This window comes from Bombina bombina, chromosome 9 (assembly GCF_027579735.1).
Source record: "Bombina bombina isolate aBomBom1 chromosome 9, aBomBom1.pri, whole genome shotgun sequence".
Classification (NCBI taxonomy): Eukaryota; Metazoa; Chordata; class Amphibia; order Anura; family Bombinatoridae; genus Bombina; species Bombina bombina.
Window position 1 is genome coordinate 34,847,239 of NC_069507.1, and position 19,459 is coordinate 34,866,697.

General features: G+C 36.8%; 1 protein-coding gene across 4 annotated transcripts in view; it reads left to right on the plus strand.

Annotated features, from left to right (window-relative positions):
• The window catches only part of CCSER2 (coiled-coil serine rich protein 2), a 261,285-nt gene that overhangs the window by 190,047 nt on the left and 51,779 nt on the right, over positions 1–19,459 (plus strand). For 2 of the 4 annotated variants that reach the window (XM_053692037.1, XM_053692035.1), the window contains 2 exons: positions 1,685–1,771; positions 8,390–8,473. In XM_053692037.1, the coding sequence (XP_053548012.1) occupies positions 1,685–1,771; positions 8,390–8,473 (171 nt within the window). Of the gene's footprint in view, positions 1–1,684; positions 1,772–8,386; positions 8,474–19,459 lie in introns of all 4 variants that reach the window. The other 2 variants (XM_053692036.1, XM_053692034.1) reach the window with 1 other exon arrangement.

Here is a 19,459-nt window from a genome sequence, read left to right on the forward strand (position 1 = left end):
ATAGTAGTAAATTGAAAAGTTGTTTAAAATAGTGTGCTCTGTCGGAATCATGAATGTTCAGTTTTGGCTTTACTCTCCCTATTAAGTCATTGAGTATAGCATATGTGCTGTTCTTCAGATATCCTTAAAGTGGGTCCTGAGGACAAGAGTTGACCAGACTGTATTATGGTTTCTGTAGTAAATCTTGTGGGAAACACACACGTATACACACACACACATGTACACACACACACATGTATACACACGTACACACACATGTATACACACGTACACACACATGTATACACACACATGTACACGTACACACACATGTATACACACACATGTACACGTACACACACATGTACACATACACACACATGTACACATACACACACATGTACACGTACACACACATGTACACGTACACACACATGTACACATACACACACACACGTACACATACACACACACGTACACATACACACACACGTACACATACACACACATGTATACACACGTACACACACACACACACACACGTATACACACACACATGTATACACACACACACGTATACACACACACATGTATACACACGTATACACACACACACGTATACACACACACATATACACACACACACATATACACACGTATACACACACACATGTATACACACACACATGTATACACACACACATGTATATACATACACACACACACACATATACACACACACGTATATACACACACACATACATATACACACATGTATATACACACACACACATGTATATATACACACACACGTATATACACACACACGTATATACACACACACGTATACACACACACACGTATACACACACACATGTATATACACACACACGTATATACACACACGTATACACACACACACACGTATACACACACACACACGTATACACACACACACACACGTATACACACACACACACGTATACACACACACACACGTATACACACACACACACACGTATACACACACACACACGTATACACACACACATGTATATACATACACACACACACACATATACACACACACGTATATACACACACACATACATATACACACATGTATATACACACACACACATGTATATACACACACACACATGTATATACACACACACGTATACACACACACACACATGTATATACACACACACACATGTATATACACACACACACATGTATATACACACACACACATGTATATACACACACACACATGTATATACACACACACACGTATACACACACACGTATACACACACACACACGTATACACACACACACACGTATACACACACACACGTATACACACACACACGTATACACACACACGTATACACACACACATGTATACACACACATGTATACACACACACACGTGTATACACACACGTATTCACACACATATACATGCGTGGGCGCTCATGCACACACGCACACACACATGTATTCACACACATATACATGCGTGGGCGCTCATGCACACACGCACGCACACACACACACGTATACACACATACGTATACACACACACATACATGCGCGGGCGCGCATACACACACACACTATATCTTGTTTTAATATACTCATTAAGTTCTATAACCTCAGTTAAGTTCTATCTCTTTATTGTGTCCTTCCTTTAAAGACTGAAGATCTGCTGAGGGAGATACAACAACTTAAGGAAGAGGCGAAGAAAAAAGATGAAACCATCCAACACTTAGAAAATCAGCTGGTAAGAACACTTAATTGCTTTCCAAAGATCTGTGCTCATCCTAATTTTGTCTCCTGTCAGCCTATTCCTATCCAAAGTAGACTATTTTTTATTTCAAAAAAAGTTAGTAACGCTTGGTGTAAAAATCACCTCTTCATCATCCCAACTTGAACAGTATACTTCACCCAATATATATGCCCATATGAGTCTGTGTACATAGAACACACTTGAAGCTCCAAAACACATCTTGTCATCACTTGACATTTAATCACAATAGAAAATCCACACTAAACAATGGGCCTTTAACTGCTACTCATAATCACTTAGAGGCGTGCAGGTATCACTAGCAGCAAAACCACTTGTGGTGTTAGTGTTGTGAAGTCTGCAGTGCGCACTCTACAAAAGTCCCCTAAATAATTCAGATTTAAATAGCAGGAAGAGAGGAACATTAAAATAATGGTAAATTATTTTTATTATCAGGTATTTATAGAGCGCCAACAGATTCCGTAGCACTCCTAACGTTTGTGAATCGCTAGGATTTACCATTGGAACAAATAAAGGGGACTTCTCATTTATGAAGTATAAAATACTTCTTGCTGAAAGCTCCTTTATTTGTTCCAAGCAATATGCGACACCAAGCTGGATTTCCGGCACAGCTATTGGCTAAGAGGTGGAAACGTCACCTCTCTGCCAGATAGCGAAGCTAGCGCTCTGCCGGTGGGCAGCCTTAGTAGCTCAGAGCGGCGATCGCTTGGAACAAATAAAGGAGCTTTATTTGTTCCAATGGTAAATCCTAGCACTTCAGAAACGCTAGGTTTTACCATCACTTAAAGTAATGAAAGTACATATTTTTTATTACTATATTTATGGTGAATTTAGTTTAGCGTTCAATACCCCTTTAAAGGGACATGAAGCCCAAAAATGTATCTCATGATTCAGACAGGGCATGCAATTTAAAAAGAATTCTAATTTACTTCTAGTATCATTTTTTCTCTTGGTATCTTTTTTATTTTTTTAAAAGCAGAGACTTAAAGGGACACTGAACCCAATTTTTTTTCTAATGATTCAGATAGAGCATGACATTTTAAGCAACTTTCTAATTTACTCCTATTATCAATTTTTCTTCGTTCTGTTGCTATCTTTTTTTTCAAATCAGGCATGTAAATCTTAGCAGCCAGCCCATTTTAGGTTCAGAACCATGGATAGCGCTTGCTTATTGGAGGCTTACATTTACCCACCAATAAGCAAGCATAACCCAGGTTCTCAACCAAAAATGGTCGGGCTCCTATGCATCACATTCCTGCTTTTTAAATAAAGATAGCAAGAGAACAAAGAAAGATTGATAATAGGAGTAGATTAGAAAGTTGCTTAAAATTGCATGCGCTATCTTAATCACGAAAGAAAAAATTTGGGTTTAGTATCCCTTTTAGCTCAGGAGAGTGCACGTATCTGGAGCACTATTTGGCAGTAGTTTTGCATTTGCAAGAATACTAGAGGGCAGCACTACTGCCTGCTATATAGTGCTCCAGACACCTACCTAGGTATCTCTTCAACACAGAATATCATGGGAACGAAGCAAATTCGATAACAGAAATAAATTGGAAACTTTTTTTAAAATTGTATGTTCTGTCCGAATTAAAAACAAACTTACCCTAGTGGTCGTCAAGGGTTTTACTAGTGCAGTTTTGCAGACAGCATCGAAGCTGCGCTAGTACCGCACGGCTCACCTCTGCACTATAAACAAGGCCGATAAGACGGCACCGGAGCGACGGCAGCCGCTGTTAAGGGGTCAAGTATCTTAAATAATGGGAATGATTTACCTTCATCTTCCCTTAGAGATCGGAGGTCTATTGTTTCCTACTCTAAAGTCATTCAAGAAGCACCAAAAAAACTGCAGCTTTTTAGCCCTTGCAACTAATTCACATCTATCCTAGTTGATATTTTTTGTAGTTGAGATGTCTTTAATCCTTAAAGGGACAGTGCACTGTAAAACTTTCTTCCCTTTAATGTGTTCACAATGATCTATTTTTACTGCTTGAGTGTATTAAATTGTTAACAAATGGCTAATTTTACCTTTATTTTGCTATTTAGAAATAGCTACTTTTGCCTGTCGATACCACCACCTATACTGAAATTGTTAATACTGCAGCAATGGGAACAGAAAAACTATACAAACAAGATTCAGAATCAGACCCCAAGTGGGGGTGGGAGAGAGAGTTACTAAAATGTTAATTTTCAATTGTTATCTCAGACAGAGATTAAGATAAGTCACTGTGTTTTTTATATAGAGTGATACGATTAGTTTTGTTCTCTCTCTGCAAGTTCAGCCTTTTTAAAAGGTTGCAGTTTCAAAGAGCAAAAATGGCTATTTCGTATACAAAAATAAAACCAATGTAAAATATGTTTTACTTGGCAACTTGTATAACAAACCATTGGAAAGACATTGAATAAATCAATTTAACAGTGCACTATCCCTTTAAGGTTTACAATACCCATTTTTGCTACAACTGCCTGCGTATAACAGATCATAAGCAAGTCTCAGTCAGGTGCAAAAAAAGAACTGAACGAAACATAGCAGTACCATGTGAAGAGATTAATAAAATAGATTATATCTGTAGTTACAGAAAATGTTACATTTTGAAAGCTTAGAAGGATTTCAGTATGATGCATATTGCAGAATAATGAGTCCCTTTATGACTATCTATGACTCAGCAAGTTGTGCTGATTCCACGGTTTTCTAATCTCAGTAATTTCAAGATTAATTACACAGTCTTATGGTTCCGTGTTAATTATTTTAGCGTTGCATGAAACATAACAGATTCTAAGGAATCACTTCATTGCCTCTTTACTTTATGTTGTGATATCTTAATTTATCAAGAAAAGTTCTTATTTCTAAGTCCCATAGGAGATCTGCCATCAAGTGCATCTATATATATTTTCTTAGCTATTTTGTCTGAGAACCTATTTTATTTTTTGGATGGGACTCATCTATAAAGCTCGACAGTTCCAGATTGCTTGTCGTGAAAAACTAAACTGTTTTTGCTGACTGATTCTCTTCTGAATTTCTTTGCAAATTCTTTTTTCTGGTTTCTTATTTGCATCTGTTTCATCTTGCAGATTTATAAATGTCAACGCTCTTTATCTTCTTTGTTTTGCGAAAGCCAAGTTTTGGCATCTTACTTTTCCGCTGTGTGCGTAAATTTACTTGCAAACGGCTTCAGCCTAGGTAACAACACGTGCGGTGTAAATGAAAAGTGCAACATTTTTTAGTTTGACATCAATTACTGTCAATATTATTTTTCTAAGACCAAGGACCTTTTTCTATATTTTTCACTTTCTTGATCACAGTGAACGCAAGACTGCAATATACCAAAATAATCTTTCATGACGGGTTTTGGATTTCCAAAGGTTAAATAATGAATGTTTTACAATTCTATTGACTTATTTATTTGCTAACTTCTGTAGCGCTGTTTACATTAGTGATGCCAATACAGATACATAAAACAGACTAAACAAAATAAATACACTAGTAGTTTTCTGCTCTGAACAATTTACAATCTACAGCATTGATGGACAAGTTCCTAAGATCAATATTTCCAAAGCCGTGAGGGCAGTATATAAATTTGCATTTATTAAACACACAGGTTATATATATACTTACATTTTTCAATCGCATAGGACCATATTTAGGTGAAGTTGCTGTTCCCCACTCCAGAGGTCTCTTGAGTAGAATTGGGTGCCACAAAACACAATGTTTTAGATCTGCTTTTTACGCAGTAACTATGGCACTTAATCTTAATTCTGCATTTTCCAGGGACTGTTTAAACTAATGCAGAGGACTAGCTATGACCATCTTGTTACCAGTTTGCCATAACCAGGGGTCAAGTCGAGCGGGAACGCATGGGAACGGAGTTCCTGCACTATTTTTGCAGGCGGAACTAAGTTCCCTCTGGACAGAGAACAGAAATGCATCGGTAAACACTGCTGATGATGATGGGAGGAGCTGAGTGTCTTGTTAGAGGGATAGTGAGATCCTCTAGTAATGGGTAGTAACACTTCCTACAAGGCACTAAATGCAGCCCTGTCAGTGGTCCTGCTGTGTTATAACCCCCCACTGTGTGTAACACATGGTGCTTACATTTCTGTGTGGCTTGCTCTGGGGTTATTTAGCTCCCCTTATGAGAAAAAGTACTATTGCACCTTAAAGGGTGTCACAGAGGCGGATTATCAGGCCCAAAGACAACTATTTAACCCTTCATTAGATTTAATTTGCTTTCATTAACCAAATTGTATAGATTATATTCATATAAATACAGCGTGTGTGTATCTATAAAACAGTAATAATTGTGAGGGGGTGGAAGTCTTTTTGTAGGACTTGACCACTGGCCATAACTGATTTACAGTACTAGCCAGTAATCTATGCCAATATTAAAGAGATCTTTTCTCAAAAAATGCAGTTTGTACCATCTAAAAGATGTTTTATTATGTACTGGTGTTTATTTATTTTTAATGATTGTTCTTTTGCTGACTACACCAGCTTTTTTGTGGTAGTTTCCACGATTGGCCACTGAGGAATTGATACTTGGGTATATATATTTTTGTAAACATTTTTCACAGCTGCTTTATCAAACACTTGATAAAAACATATTGAGTTCAATATTCCTTTAATCCATGAGACGCTCATAAGCCAGGAAAGGATAAAACTGTGTTTCTAACTGCTAAATATTTGTAAGTTTATGGAGGTCCCACCCAGACATTTCATCTGACTCATAAAAAATAATAATACAATAAAATGTTATAAATGTGTCCACACCGGTTTTAATATATTAAGAACACAAGTGTTTTGGGATCTGCTGTGTTATTTTACAAAACACTATTGTGTGTCTGCAAGTGCCCTTTTAGGTAAAGTCTTTACATTAAAAGGGATACTAAACCCAAATTGTTTCTTTCATAATTTAGATAGAACATTCAATTTTAAGCAACGTTCTAATTTACTCCTGTTATCAAATTTTCTTCGTTCTCTTGGTATCTTTATTTGAAAAAGCAGGAATGTAAGTGTAGGAGCCGGCCCATTTTAGGTTCAGAACCCGGGGTAACCCTTGCTGATTGGTGGCAACATTTAGCCACCGATCAGCAAGCACTACTTAGGTGCTGAACCAAAAATGGTCCGGCTCCAAAGCTTACATTCCTGCTTATTAAAATTTAAAACATTTGGGTTTAGTATCCCTTTAAAGACCACGCTTATTCCCTTTGCAATCATTTCTTATGCTGCCTCTTGATGGGCACTCCCTATCTTTGCACAATCTTCTCCACTTTTTCTGATCTCATTATTTTTTTACTCTGCCCATTTATTTTCCTTCATCATTTCTTCAGTTTTCTTCTCTGTTGTGATTTCAGTTTTCTACCTCCCTCGCCTTCCCTTTCTTTTTCATTGTTCTGCTATTTTGTTGTTGCATCACGAATGGCATCAACTGTCATCTGTAAAAACCTTTATTCTGCCTTCTCAGCTCAAATTTAAGTGCATCGAATGGAGTCAATCTCTATATTCAAACTATCCGCCTGTCTCTTCTCACTTGTGTAATAATAGTATTTTTTCATTCTGTCTGTTTAGATCCAAATGGGACAAGTATAATATATAATGCTCTTCGTCTGAGCAGTCAGTTTGCTAAAATGGGAAAATCAAGAAGAAATCTGCAGAATGATTATTTTTCTTTCAAACCTAATAGCGCACTAAATTTAAAATATTCACCTTGATTGTAGTCTTAGCTTGTTGAGGACTCATTGTATATTTATGTCAGTCTTGTTAATGTGAATCATCTGTTCTTGTAGAAACCAAGTTGTTCTGAACAACAGAAAATACTTTCTAAAATAAAACTGGTTTTGGGGAACAATAGAGACTTTAAAAAAAAAAGTTATGAGCTTGTTCTACTTTGGAAAGTTTTTTTACTTTTTATTTATTTTTAGTCTGATAGCAAATAAATGCTAAGTACGGTTAATGCTTTAAAATGCTTATTTTTTTCCATGTATGGAAACTGATAGCTATAGAAATCCTTATTTATAAAGCTCCTACTGGTTTAAAATTCTCTCTACTCTCTGTAGTTAGTGAAGGTACTAGCTCTGTTTGGTTTGTGATGCTTGTTTAACTCCTTAATAACCCATTACAAAAATATTATTTAATCTTAGAACATTTGACTAAACTGAAGTTGTATCCTTAAGGGGTTAAAGATAATAAAAAAAGTGAATTAAACACATTTACTTTGTAGAGCTTTTCCATTACCTTATAAGTTAAGACCTTTGTTCCTGTAGATGGCCTCAGTATTCTCTGCACGCAGTGGTTCTGCTGCATCAAGTCATTTACTTGTATCGGTTTAACAATATGGCACATTTTATTTTAACCCCTTGGCTTCTAACGATGGTTGCAATACATTACATTGTGTTTTGTCTGTTTAGACAGATGAGAATGTATAAGGAATGATTATGCTCAACATTTTATCATTTGATTGTAAAGATCGGAACTAAAGATTCCTCACTTGACATTTTTAAAACATCGTATTAACATAGTAATAAGCATAAGATTGGCGCTGAAGTTGCTGTATTTTATCCAGGAGTTATTTTCTTTTTTTTCCCTTTACTTAGCAGACCCGTTGCACATGCCAAGGTCCTAAAGGCGAGAAACCCGCTCAGCGAACGAAGTACACACAGACGAGCAGGAGAAGGAACACAGTGAGTAAATGTTGTGCTCATTACTGCGCAAGTGACATGTCATATTATACGCCATGGTAACCATTTTTGTTATGACATAAATATGATCGTATCGGCTGATCTCTTGTACAATCATTATTTGCTTTTTTCTCCATCATGTGAACAGAACTCTTTTTTTTTTTTTTTCTTTTTTTGTTGCTCGGTTGCCAGAAGTCTGTGATCGGTTATGGCAAGCAAGGCGTTAAAACTATCATGACAGTGCTGAAGCCGGTTTAAAGTAAAGCTGCATAATTTAATATAGAAAAACTTTCTTATGAATTAGGTGGTTTTAGTGATGATTTCTTAAAATGTTTACCTGTTCCTTGGATTTTGTGTTCACAAACATTTCTTCCTAACACTGAAGGTTTTTTTTTTGGTAATATTTAGATAGACAGTTAAACACTGGGGATCGGGCATGTTGCAGTTTCTTCATTAGAGCTGTGGCACGAATATTCCCTTTCACCTTTATACCACCATTTGAATGCTTTTTTGTATGAATGTAAACAATATCACATTTGAATACTGATTCCCAGCATCCAACATTAAAATCTATGAAATTTAGTATTACGATGCTGATAATATGCATAATATTGCATTTGCTAAATGGGGAAAAAAAGATATTTGTTTGAATATTTGGTGAATGTTGGGCATTTGTTTAGAACAAAGAAAATTCGACAAAATATTTGCCCATCCATATTGAACAACTAATGAATTCAGCTGTAAAACACTTTAAGAGGCTTTTATTTGTGTCACATGTGAACAGGGCTATGCGTAGATACAGATCCGCTATGTGAACTAGTAAGGATAATCAGCAGTAGACATAAGTTAAAAGGTGGATAGTTTGCTGGGGCTAATGCTATAATACATATAATATACCCACTGATTGGTAAGTATGTTATACGCGAGCACTATTTGTGTCCTGTGCACAGAGGCTTACTAGTCACAGTGCCAATGTAGTGCTGAAAACAGACACAGGTAACATTTTGTAAAACACTTTGCATATCCCTTTAATTTATAAGAGGAACGCTGGATCACAGTTTGCTAATGGTGCATAATTTTACTTTTTTAATCCTCCTTAAAGCGACATTAACATTAAAAATTCATAATTTATAAAGAGCATGCAATAAAAAAAATAATTCCATTATACTTTTATTATTGAGTTTGCTTCATTCTCTTGGTATCCTTTGTTAAAGGGTCATTGATTCATGGAATAAACTTCCACAAGAGTTGGTAATGACAAACACTGTGGCGGACTTTAAGAATGCCTGAGATAAGCATAAGGCTATTCTACAAACTAGATAAGTTTATACTTTTGGGAAATATCGGGCAGAATTGCTGGGCCTGTGACTCTTATCTGCCATCAATAGTATGTTTCTATGTTAAAAAGCATAACTAGGTAGGCTCAGGGGGGCAGCAATGCACTATGGGGAGCTAGCTGCTGATTGGTGGCTGCAAATATATGCCTCTTGTCACTGGTTCACCTGTGTTCAGATAGCTCCTTCAATAAAGGATACCAAGAGAATGAAGCAAATTTGATAACAAGTAACATTGGACAGTTGTCAAAACCATATGCTCTATCTGAGTCATGAAATAAACAAATGTGTTTCATGTCCGTTTTTAATGTGGTTAACCATAGTGAGTTCTCCCATGCTGATGTGTATATACCCTGTATGGTCTGTTATATATTGTCTGCATTTGCACTATAACAGAACAGTTTAAGGGTTCTTTCAGCCAACATAACTACTTAGGAGATACGTGTTTTGAAAGGCTTATTGCCCTTTATCAATTTACAATAAGCGCTTATAACGGTTTTCACAGCGATGATAGCAGATTTGAAATTGACAGTGATGCAAATTAAATAAACGTAACACTAAGAAACCAAATCATTTTTAAGGTGGATGGAAACTTGTTTATGTCCAAGGCGATTATCATTTTTCTTTCTTACACATAATTGTACAACTTTTTACGGTTTCCATCCATCTTAATATACGTTCAACTAGATACATTTTTTTTTTTTTATCCCTTTGTGTCTAGTGCCAGGAAATGGGAAAGTATTTTAGCGGGTAGCAAACTATATGACTGTGATGCACAGCCTATGACTGGTGTCTGATGTTTCTTTATCCCAGTCTGTAACGTTGCTCTTGCGTCAGTTTATATAGTTTTTACATTGAACGTTATAAGAATAGTACGACCTACTTCATGTTTATATCTTCTTCAGTCTGTGCAAATTCTTCTAGCAATTCCGGTTTATATAGAAAAAGCAAGCTTAAAGGGACATAAAACCCAAAGTTTTTCTTTCATGATTGAGATAGTGCATGTGATTTTAAACAATTTTCCAAACCACTTTTATTTTCAAATTTGTATTTGTTCTCTTGTTATCCTTTGTTGAAAAGAATACCTAGGTAGGCTCAGGAGCTGCTGAGTGGCTGCACATTTTTTTTTTTTTTAATAAATTTTTATTGAGGTTATTAAGGCAAAAAAATACAATTTCAAGAGTCAAAAGAAAAAAAAATCAAAGTAGACATTCACAGTAGTCTATTAACATATACTGGAAGATATGCCGCTATTCTGTAAGTCTTACATCAAAAGAAAACAAAACTTAAACCTCTCATTTTCTATTATATTTATATTTCCTTCAGGTTCTTTAGTAGTTGTGCATCATAATTGATTTGATCATTGGGCAGGGAGTAGGGCCCCAGGGAGGAGAGAAAGAGGGAGAGAAAAAAGAAAAAAAAAAAAAAAAAAAAATTATTATATAAACCCCTCCTTACCAGCATCCTAATAAAACTAATTCTGAATGTCTAAAAGGATAAATTAATTGAGCCACTTCTCCAGGTGGGAGGGTCTTAATAAATGCTGACCATTTTTTAAAGAACAGAGTCACCTCTCTTTCAGAAGTTAAAGATACATTCATTTGTTCAAAGATACATTGCTTTTTCATATGATTTTTAATTTCTTGAATTTTAGGTGTCGACGGGTCTCTCCATTTTCCAAAAATCAAATTTCTTACTACCAGAATTGCCATATCTCTAATCTTCTTAAATTCAGAAATTGTGGGGAATTCTCTAAGAAAAACCACCTCTGCCAATGAGAGAGAGAGCCTGGGCAGCTTTAATACATTGGTCATCCAATATTCTAATTTCCGCCAAAGCTGTTTAACTCGTGGACATGACCATATCATGTGAGTTAGATCAGCTGCTGGATAGGAGCATCTAGGACATGCGTTAAATCCATAGTTGTGCCATTTATATCCTTTAAGAGGTGTATAATAGATTCTATATAATAGTTTGATATGTGATTCTCTCCAGCTAGAGGATGATGTAGTTTGGGCTACAATATCTATGGATTTTTTCACTTGCTCTAATTCGATATCCTCTTCTGGGGCTAAGAGGTTCCATTTCTGCGTTATCTGGTGAAGATTATTGTCTCCTCCTTGAGAGATCAAAAGATCATACCAAGTTGATATAGATGTTAGGTCATTTTTAGCTAGTATGGGCCAGCTATCCAATTTCCCCCAGGACCAAGTCCATCCAAATTTCTCTGCAAGTGTAAAAAGATAGTGTCTGGCCTGGAGATAAGCGAAAAAAATCTCTGTTGCTCATATCAAATTCCTGTCTCAATTTTTCAAATGTTTTAACCGATAAGGTATTTTGATCTATAAGCTGAGACACTGCAGTGAGACCTTTTTCTTGCCATATCTGAAAAACTCGTGACTGAGTGCCTTCTTGAAATTCTGGATTGCCACATAGGACTTGAAATTTTGGGATGGTTAAATCGATATTTAGTTTCTGTCCAAGTTTTCTCCATGCTTGAATTACCGTATATATTGAGTGAAATTGTTTTACTTTTTTTGGGATTTGGTAATCTGGGCAATGTATAAGAGCTAAAGGGTTAAAAGGGGATATAATGTTCCTCTCTAAATTGCTGTTCGTAAAATAATCCTTACTCACTATCCAGTCTATCGCGATGCGAGATAAAAAGACCAAGCTGTATTTACTGAGATCTGGGAGAGCCATTCCCCCGTATTTTCTTGGAAGATAGAGTTTATTTAGGGAAATTCGCGGTCTTTTGCATTTCCATATAAAATACCGAAGGGCCCTATTTAAACTTTTCCAGTCTTTAACTTTCAAACTCACCGGGATATTTTGTAAGGGATATAAAATTTTAGGAAGAAGGGTCATTTTAAATAAGGCAATTCGTCCTGAAAGAGATAACGGGAAGTTCTGCCAGCTAATCATGTAATCTTTTATTTTAGAAAGGATAGGAGAAATATTGAGGCTATACCATTCTTTTGGATTGGCTGAAATGTTGATGCCTAGGTATTTGAAATGAGTCAAAACCTCTTTAAATGGTATCGTAGTGTGTGAAGCCTCGCTTTTCTTGACCCATAATAATTCCGACTTAGAAACATTAAGTTTATAGCCTGTGAAGGTTCCATATAAATTAGTTATCGAGATCAATTTTGGGATATTAACCGATGTATTAGACATATAGATTAGTACGTCATCCGCATATAATGCTATTTTTTGCTCCAATGAACCAATTTTTATCCCTTGTAAAGCTTGTCGAATTTTAAGGGCTAAAGGTTCGATCGCTAAGTTAAATAGTAGCGGTGAAAGTGGACACCCTTGTCTTGTACCCCTCTGGAGATTAATTAGATTAGATTCACATTTATTTACAATTAATTTGGTTTAAGAATTTCTGCAAAGATTAGAGATGAAAGAGATAAAATTATCCTTAAACCCGAAATGAAGCAAAGAATTCAGTATATGTTGATGATAAACTGAATCAAACGCTTTTTCAGCATCAAGGGCGATGATCGCTATGTCTGTTTGATCTTGAAAAGAGTCCTCAGGAGAGTTATAGAAATAATCAATCACTAAAAATAATTCTCTAATCTTTGCTGCCAAATTGCGTCTGCGGAGGAAACCTGCCTGATCTTTATTGATGAGATTACCTATGACTTTTTGAAGTCTTTTAGCTAAGATAGATGTTAATATCTTATAATCAGAATTAAGTAGTGCGATAGGTCTATAAGACTCTTTTTTCAATGGGTCTTTCCCTGGTTTCAATATTAATGATGTGTTGGAAGCTGCAAAAGACCTAGGGACAGACTTTTTATTTATATAAAAATAATTAAACATTTCTTTTAAGTAGGGGGTTATGATTGGAGTAAGAATCTTATAAAACTCGTTAGGGAGGTAATCCGGGCCTGGGGCTTTGTCTAGAGGCAGCTCTTTGATTGTTGAAGTAATCTCTTGTTCAGAGATAGAAGCATTTATGTCAATTGCCGCTTCTTCGCTCAAAACTGGGTGTTCAAGCCCTTTCCAAAAAAGCTCAGAGGCCTCTTCATCAGAATCTTTTTTATCATAAATATCTTTATAATAAGAAAAAAAGGCTTCAGTAATCTCTCCTGTATTTTGTAGTAGCGTACCTTGTTCCAAAAGAAAATCAATTGAGGGGTTTCCTTGTATATTTTTAACTAAGTTTGCCAGCAGTTTCCCTGCCTTATCTCCATATCTATGAAACTTAGATTTAATTTTAAGATCATCTTGAACTGAGTTACGTAGTAGAAAGATATCTCTTTCTCGCTTCGCCAAAGTATATTGTTTCCAATTTGATGATGTTGGTTGAGTTAGATATTTATTATAACTATTAGTGATGGAGCTCAATGTTTCGCTTTCTCTCGAGGCTGCCTTTCGCTTAAGGTCTGCCATATAGGAAATAATATGTCCCCTCGTGACTGCCTTGCCAGCTTCCCAAAGTATACATGGGTCGTTGACAGAACCGGCATTTAACTCAAAATAGTCAATCATTCTGGTTGTCAGCCAGTTCTTAAATTTTAAGTCTTTCAAGAGAAATTTGGGAAAAAAGAATCGACGTGCAGTGAATATTTTATCTCTTATTGGAATTTTCAATAATATTGGGGCATGATCTGAAATAGTCACTTGTAATATTCTTGCTGTGGGGCCAAGTTTTAATAAATTCTCATTAACTAAGAACAGGTCAATTCTGGAGAGAGACCTCACATTCTTAGCCTTGCATGTGAATTCTCTTTGATCCGGGTTCTGAATCCTCCATATATCTTTAAGAGCTAAGTTCTTGACTAAGGTTTTAAACATTTTGCCTTCTAACTTATCTCTCTTGGACATAACAGTTTTTGGGGTTTGCCTGAGTCTATCTAAAGAAGTCTGTGGAACCATGTTGAAATCTCCTGCAAGAATTATACTCCCTTCACCTATTTGTAAGATTTTTGTTTGAAGTGTTTCCCAAAATTTCCTCTCATATTTATTAGGGGCATATAGATTACAGAGTGTAAAAATCGAGTTTACTAGTCTAATCTTTAAAATTAAGATTCTACTATTAGGGTCCCTATATTCTGATAAGACTTCATATGGGTTTTTCTTCCCTAGGAGGATGGCTACCCCTCTTTTCCTCTCAGTACTTGGTGTAAAAAACACCTCATTTACCCATGAAGATTTCAATTTCGCGGATTCTTGTGCATTTAGATGTGTCTCCTGGATAAATGCGATGTCTGAATTAAGTTTCCTTAGGTGTGAGATTATCAATTTGCGTTTAATTGGGGTTGATATTCCTCCGACATTCCAAGAGGAAAAGACTAAATTTTTTACATTAGTCATCAATTAAAAAGGGGAAGGATGAAGAGAAAGGAGAAGAAGGAGAGGGAGAAAAAAAAAAAAAAGAAAAAGTAAATAACTGGGCCCCCCCGCTCCCCTCGCCCGGCGCCCTCCCCCCACTCCAGCACTTTTATTCATCGCTGAAACCCGAAGGAACACTAAAAAACACAAAAAAAAAGAACATATCAACCATCTGTGTCGCCTGTATTTTAGTGACGCCATAAACTAAATTAAACTATCATATTGTAAAGAGTAATCATTTGTATCATGTTACTTTACACATTTTTCATCATAAAATTTTTCTGCCTTTGAGGCATCATCAAAAAAATATATCTGATCTTGGACTTTAACTTTGAGCTTAGCTGGGTATATAACTGTGGCTAAGAATCCTTCTTTAATCATCTTACCACAAATTGGAGAGAGCTCCCTCCTTTTTAGGGAGGTTTCATATGCGAAGTCCTGGAATACCAGGACCCTATGCCCATCTAATATAATGGGTGCATTTTTGCGTGAAAATTGCATTATCTTGGTCTTATCCTGAAAATTCAGGTATCTCACTATTATCGGTCTAGGTCTCAAATTGTCCCCTCCTGAGGGGGGAGGTCTCCCCAATCTGTGAGCTCTCTCTACCGCCAAGGGTAGATCTTCTTTGGGAATATTCAACATTTGTGGAAGAGTCTCAGCTGTAAATTTCAAAAGATCAGTAAATTGTGTAGTTTCAGGAACCCCGATTATTCTAACATTATTTCTTCTGGACCGATTCTCTAAGTCCTCGATCTTATTCTGGAGTTCTTTTAAAGTTAGTGAATGTGCCTGTAATTTAGTGATCTGTGTAGCTGAATTATCCTCAAGGTCAGACACTCTTTGTTCGACCTCTTGGATCCTGGTTGCAAACTGTTTGACCTCCAGAGATAAGGCATGTAAGTCTTGTTTTATTTCTGTTCTAAGAGACTCAAACTTAGGGTTCAGAGCTTCTATAATGTCATTAACAATTGTTTGCGAGTTAATAACTTCTCTTGATTTTATGGCTGATCCTACTTCAGAATATACCTCAGTTGTAGGTTCGGTTATGGTTTTATTCCTCTTGTCTCTGGGTCTAGAGGCCATGGTTGGTGAAGAGTTTTTAGGGTGACTTGGTGAATTTAAAAATTTATCCATAAGTGTTGTGTCATGTACTTAGAAGAAATTGTGCGGTGCGAGAGAAGGAGGTGTCCCGCGCTGTGAAAAATTTATATACGTGAAAAAAAAAAAAAAAAAAAAAAAAAAAAAAAGTGAGTAAAGGAAAATCCACGGGTGAAAAGAGACGTGATAGCAAGGTGAGATGTGAAGGTGGAAGAGAAAGAGAAAAAAAAAAAAAAAAAAAAAAAAGAATTGTGAGAGTGACAACCAAAATTAATGGGAGTGATTATTCAGAATATGATATAGTGATATGGTGTAGTGTTTAGGCCACGGGTTCTAGAACCCAAGAGGCAGGATATTATCTTCTTATTTATTAAAGCCTACCGTAAGAAGATTATAACACCGATATGGAGGCAATCAAAGATATCTGTTTTTAGTAGGTAGATAAATTCCTCTATTTACAGTTATTTACTGTTAAACACAGTACAGTGGTTCCTGAAAATATCCAGGTAAAGAAAAGAGTCCAAATTAAATCAATTAGCACTTCTACGATATGCGTAGCATATACAGCTATGGGCCAAGATACCTAAAGATAGAAATTATGGTTTGGCGATTTTTTAACCAATGCAGTAATTTTGTGCCACTCAAGGATTACAATGATTTAACTTCCTATATTGTTGGAATCTCTATCATATCTTATTATCCTAGGATTCTTTAAAATGGAAAATAACCTAACTCAGGGCTTATGAGGATGCTCCCTTATAGCTTAGGAGCCAGAGAAAACTTATTTCATACAAAAAAGGAACCCCAGGTGCATATAAAGAAAGTCACTAGGGTAATTTAGAGGACAAAAATATCTATGTTCTGGGATTAAGCAGGTACTCTGTGTAAAATCTATTATTAAACAACAAAGATATTAGGTTTATAAGATAACCCTAAGTAGGGAAAATGTAACTGTAATTGTAAATATCTAAAGACAATGTAATTTTTGGATATAACAATATTCTTTGAAGATCTTAATAAATTAACCTTTTAGGAGAAATAAGGCTTAGTAACAATTGCTTTTAGCATATAAAGTGTTTAGTTCAGATAAGTTCAAAGATGAAGAGGAACTTTCTCAATAGAGTGTGATTTTCGTGCTTTAACTTAATCACTTTTAATAGGTCATTCTCCTTTAGATGTATATATCATATAAGTCTTTTTCCTTTCTTTCTTTCCTCTGCTTTTCTTAGGTATTTCTTTTTCTTCTCTCTTTTCTCCCACTCTCCTCCTCCTTACCCAGACAGTGGCATTTGATTTAATGTGCCTTTAGGGATTTTTGTTATCGAGTAGATTATATCCCTCCTGTTATCTGGAACATTTTAGTGCCCTCACTGTAGATTCCCTTGTTGATTTTCCCCTTTTTGCCGGGTAACTCAATTCTGCTGCTCCCCCACCTCACACTTGTATTATATTTCCTTTCACCATACATATGTTTACAGTCATGTAAGCAAACTCACCCCTTCCTCTGTCAGACGCCAAGGTATATTGCCTTCAGTAAGCGACCAGCGGCACCCCTTGTAGTGGCAACCAGCAGTCCCAGTCGGAATAAGGAGACCACCCGCCGCTGACATCCGCACTCCGATGTTTCAGGCACTCCGCCAGTCTCACCTCCTCTCGCGCAGCATCGGTGGGAGAGGAGGGAGATGGAGCGAATCAAAATCTTCCGGTGCCTGGGCTCTCCACCGTCGCGATCTTCCGATCCTCTAGAAGACCGAAGCCGGCACTCGCTCCCTCCTGCAAGGCACCAGAGAGAGAGTGAAAAGGCCGGTGTCTGAAAACACGGGCTGTTCAATTGGGACCGAGGTAAGAGCGTTCCTCACTCCTCACAGCTCCTGTCCCACTAGAGGTAAGGGGAGTTCCTTTGGTGATTAGCTTCTTCCAGGCAGGTGGAGACCAGATCCAGCACCCGACCCCTCTCGCGCAGCACCGGTGGGAGAGGGGGAAGGCTAGCGTTTGGCAGGTAGAGTTGTCTCGATAGAATCACAGAGGAGGCGTAGTCAGCCGCGGCAGGTAAAAAAAACAGTGTTCATACAAAAGAATCTTTAGTTGGAATGTTAGAGATTTAGGAGAGTAAAGCGTGCGGCAAGACCGGAGTCAGGGGGGTAAGTTTGTCTCTGTTGAGGTGTAAGGAAAGCAGCGGAGTTTGTTTGGTTTGAGACAAGAGAGAAAAAAAAATTTTTGTTTTCCTCGCAGCTCCTCTCCCACTTTTACCAAGGGGATAAGGAATGCCCAGCTGGCAACAGATCTTTTTCCAGGCAGCTTATGTTATTTTCTGCAAGTGTCCGGTCTCCTGTTTGAAAAGTTTTTTTTCCTTTTTATCAGCTTAGGGGACCTTCTAGCTTGGCTTAGTTGTTTTAACAGCGGGATGTAGTACCGCTGTTGATTCCGGCAGCGTTGACTCTAGCCGTCCAGGTAGCAACCCCTGAGATTGGGGTATGGCGCGAGAAAAGAACCGCCAGCAGCTTAGGACTGGAGCAGGGAGCTCAGGTGCACAGGTTTGCTCCTCCTCCACCGGAATCCCACTGTACTCAGAATATATCCGAGTGGCTGCACATTATATGCCTCATGCTATTGGCTTACACATGTGCATTGTTTATCCAACAAAGGATACCAAGAGAATGAAGCATATTATATAACTGAAGTACACTGGGAAGTTTTTAAAATTGTATTCTCTATCTGAATCATGAAATAAAAATTTTGGGTTTTGTGTCCCTTTAAAGGGACACTGAACCCATTTTTTTTCTTTTGTGATTCAGATAGAGCATGCAATTTTAAGCAACTTTCTAATTTACTCCTATTATCAAATTTTCTTCATTCTGTTATCTTTATTTGAAAAGCAAGAATGTAAGTTTAGATGCCGGCCCATTTTTGGTGAACAACCTGGGTTCTCCTTGCTGATTGGACAGCACCAATAAACAAGTGCTGTCCAGGGTACTGAACCAAACATTGTCTGGCTCCTTAGCTTAGATGCCTTCTTTTTCAAATAAAGATAGCAAGAGAATGAAGAAAATTTGATATTAGGAGTAAATTAGAAAGTTGCTAAAAATTGCATGCTCTATCTGAATCAGGAAAGAAAAAAATTGGGTTTAGTGTCCCTTTAAGCTTGCATTTTCTATAAAAAACACCATTGCTAGAACAATTGGCATATATTGTAGAAGACTTAAATATG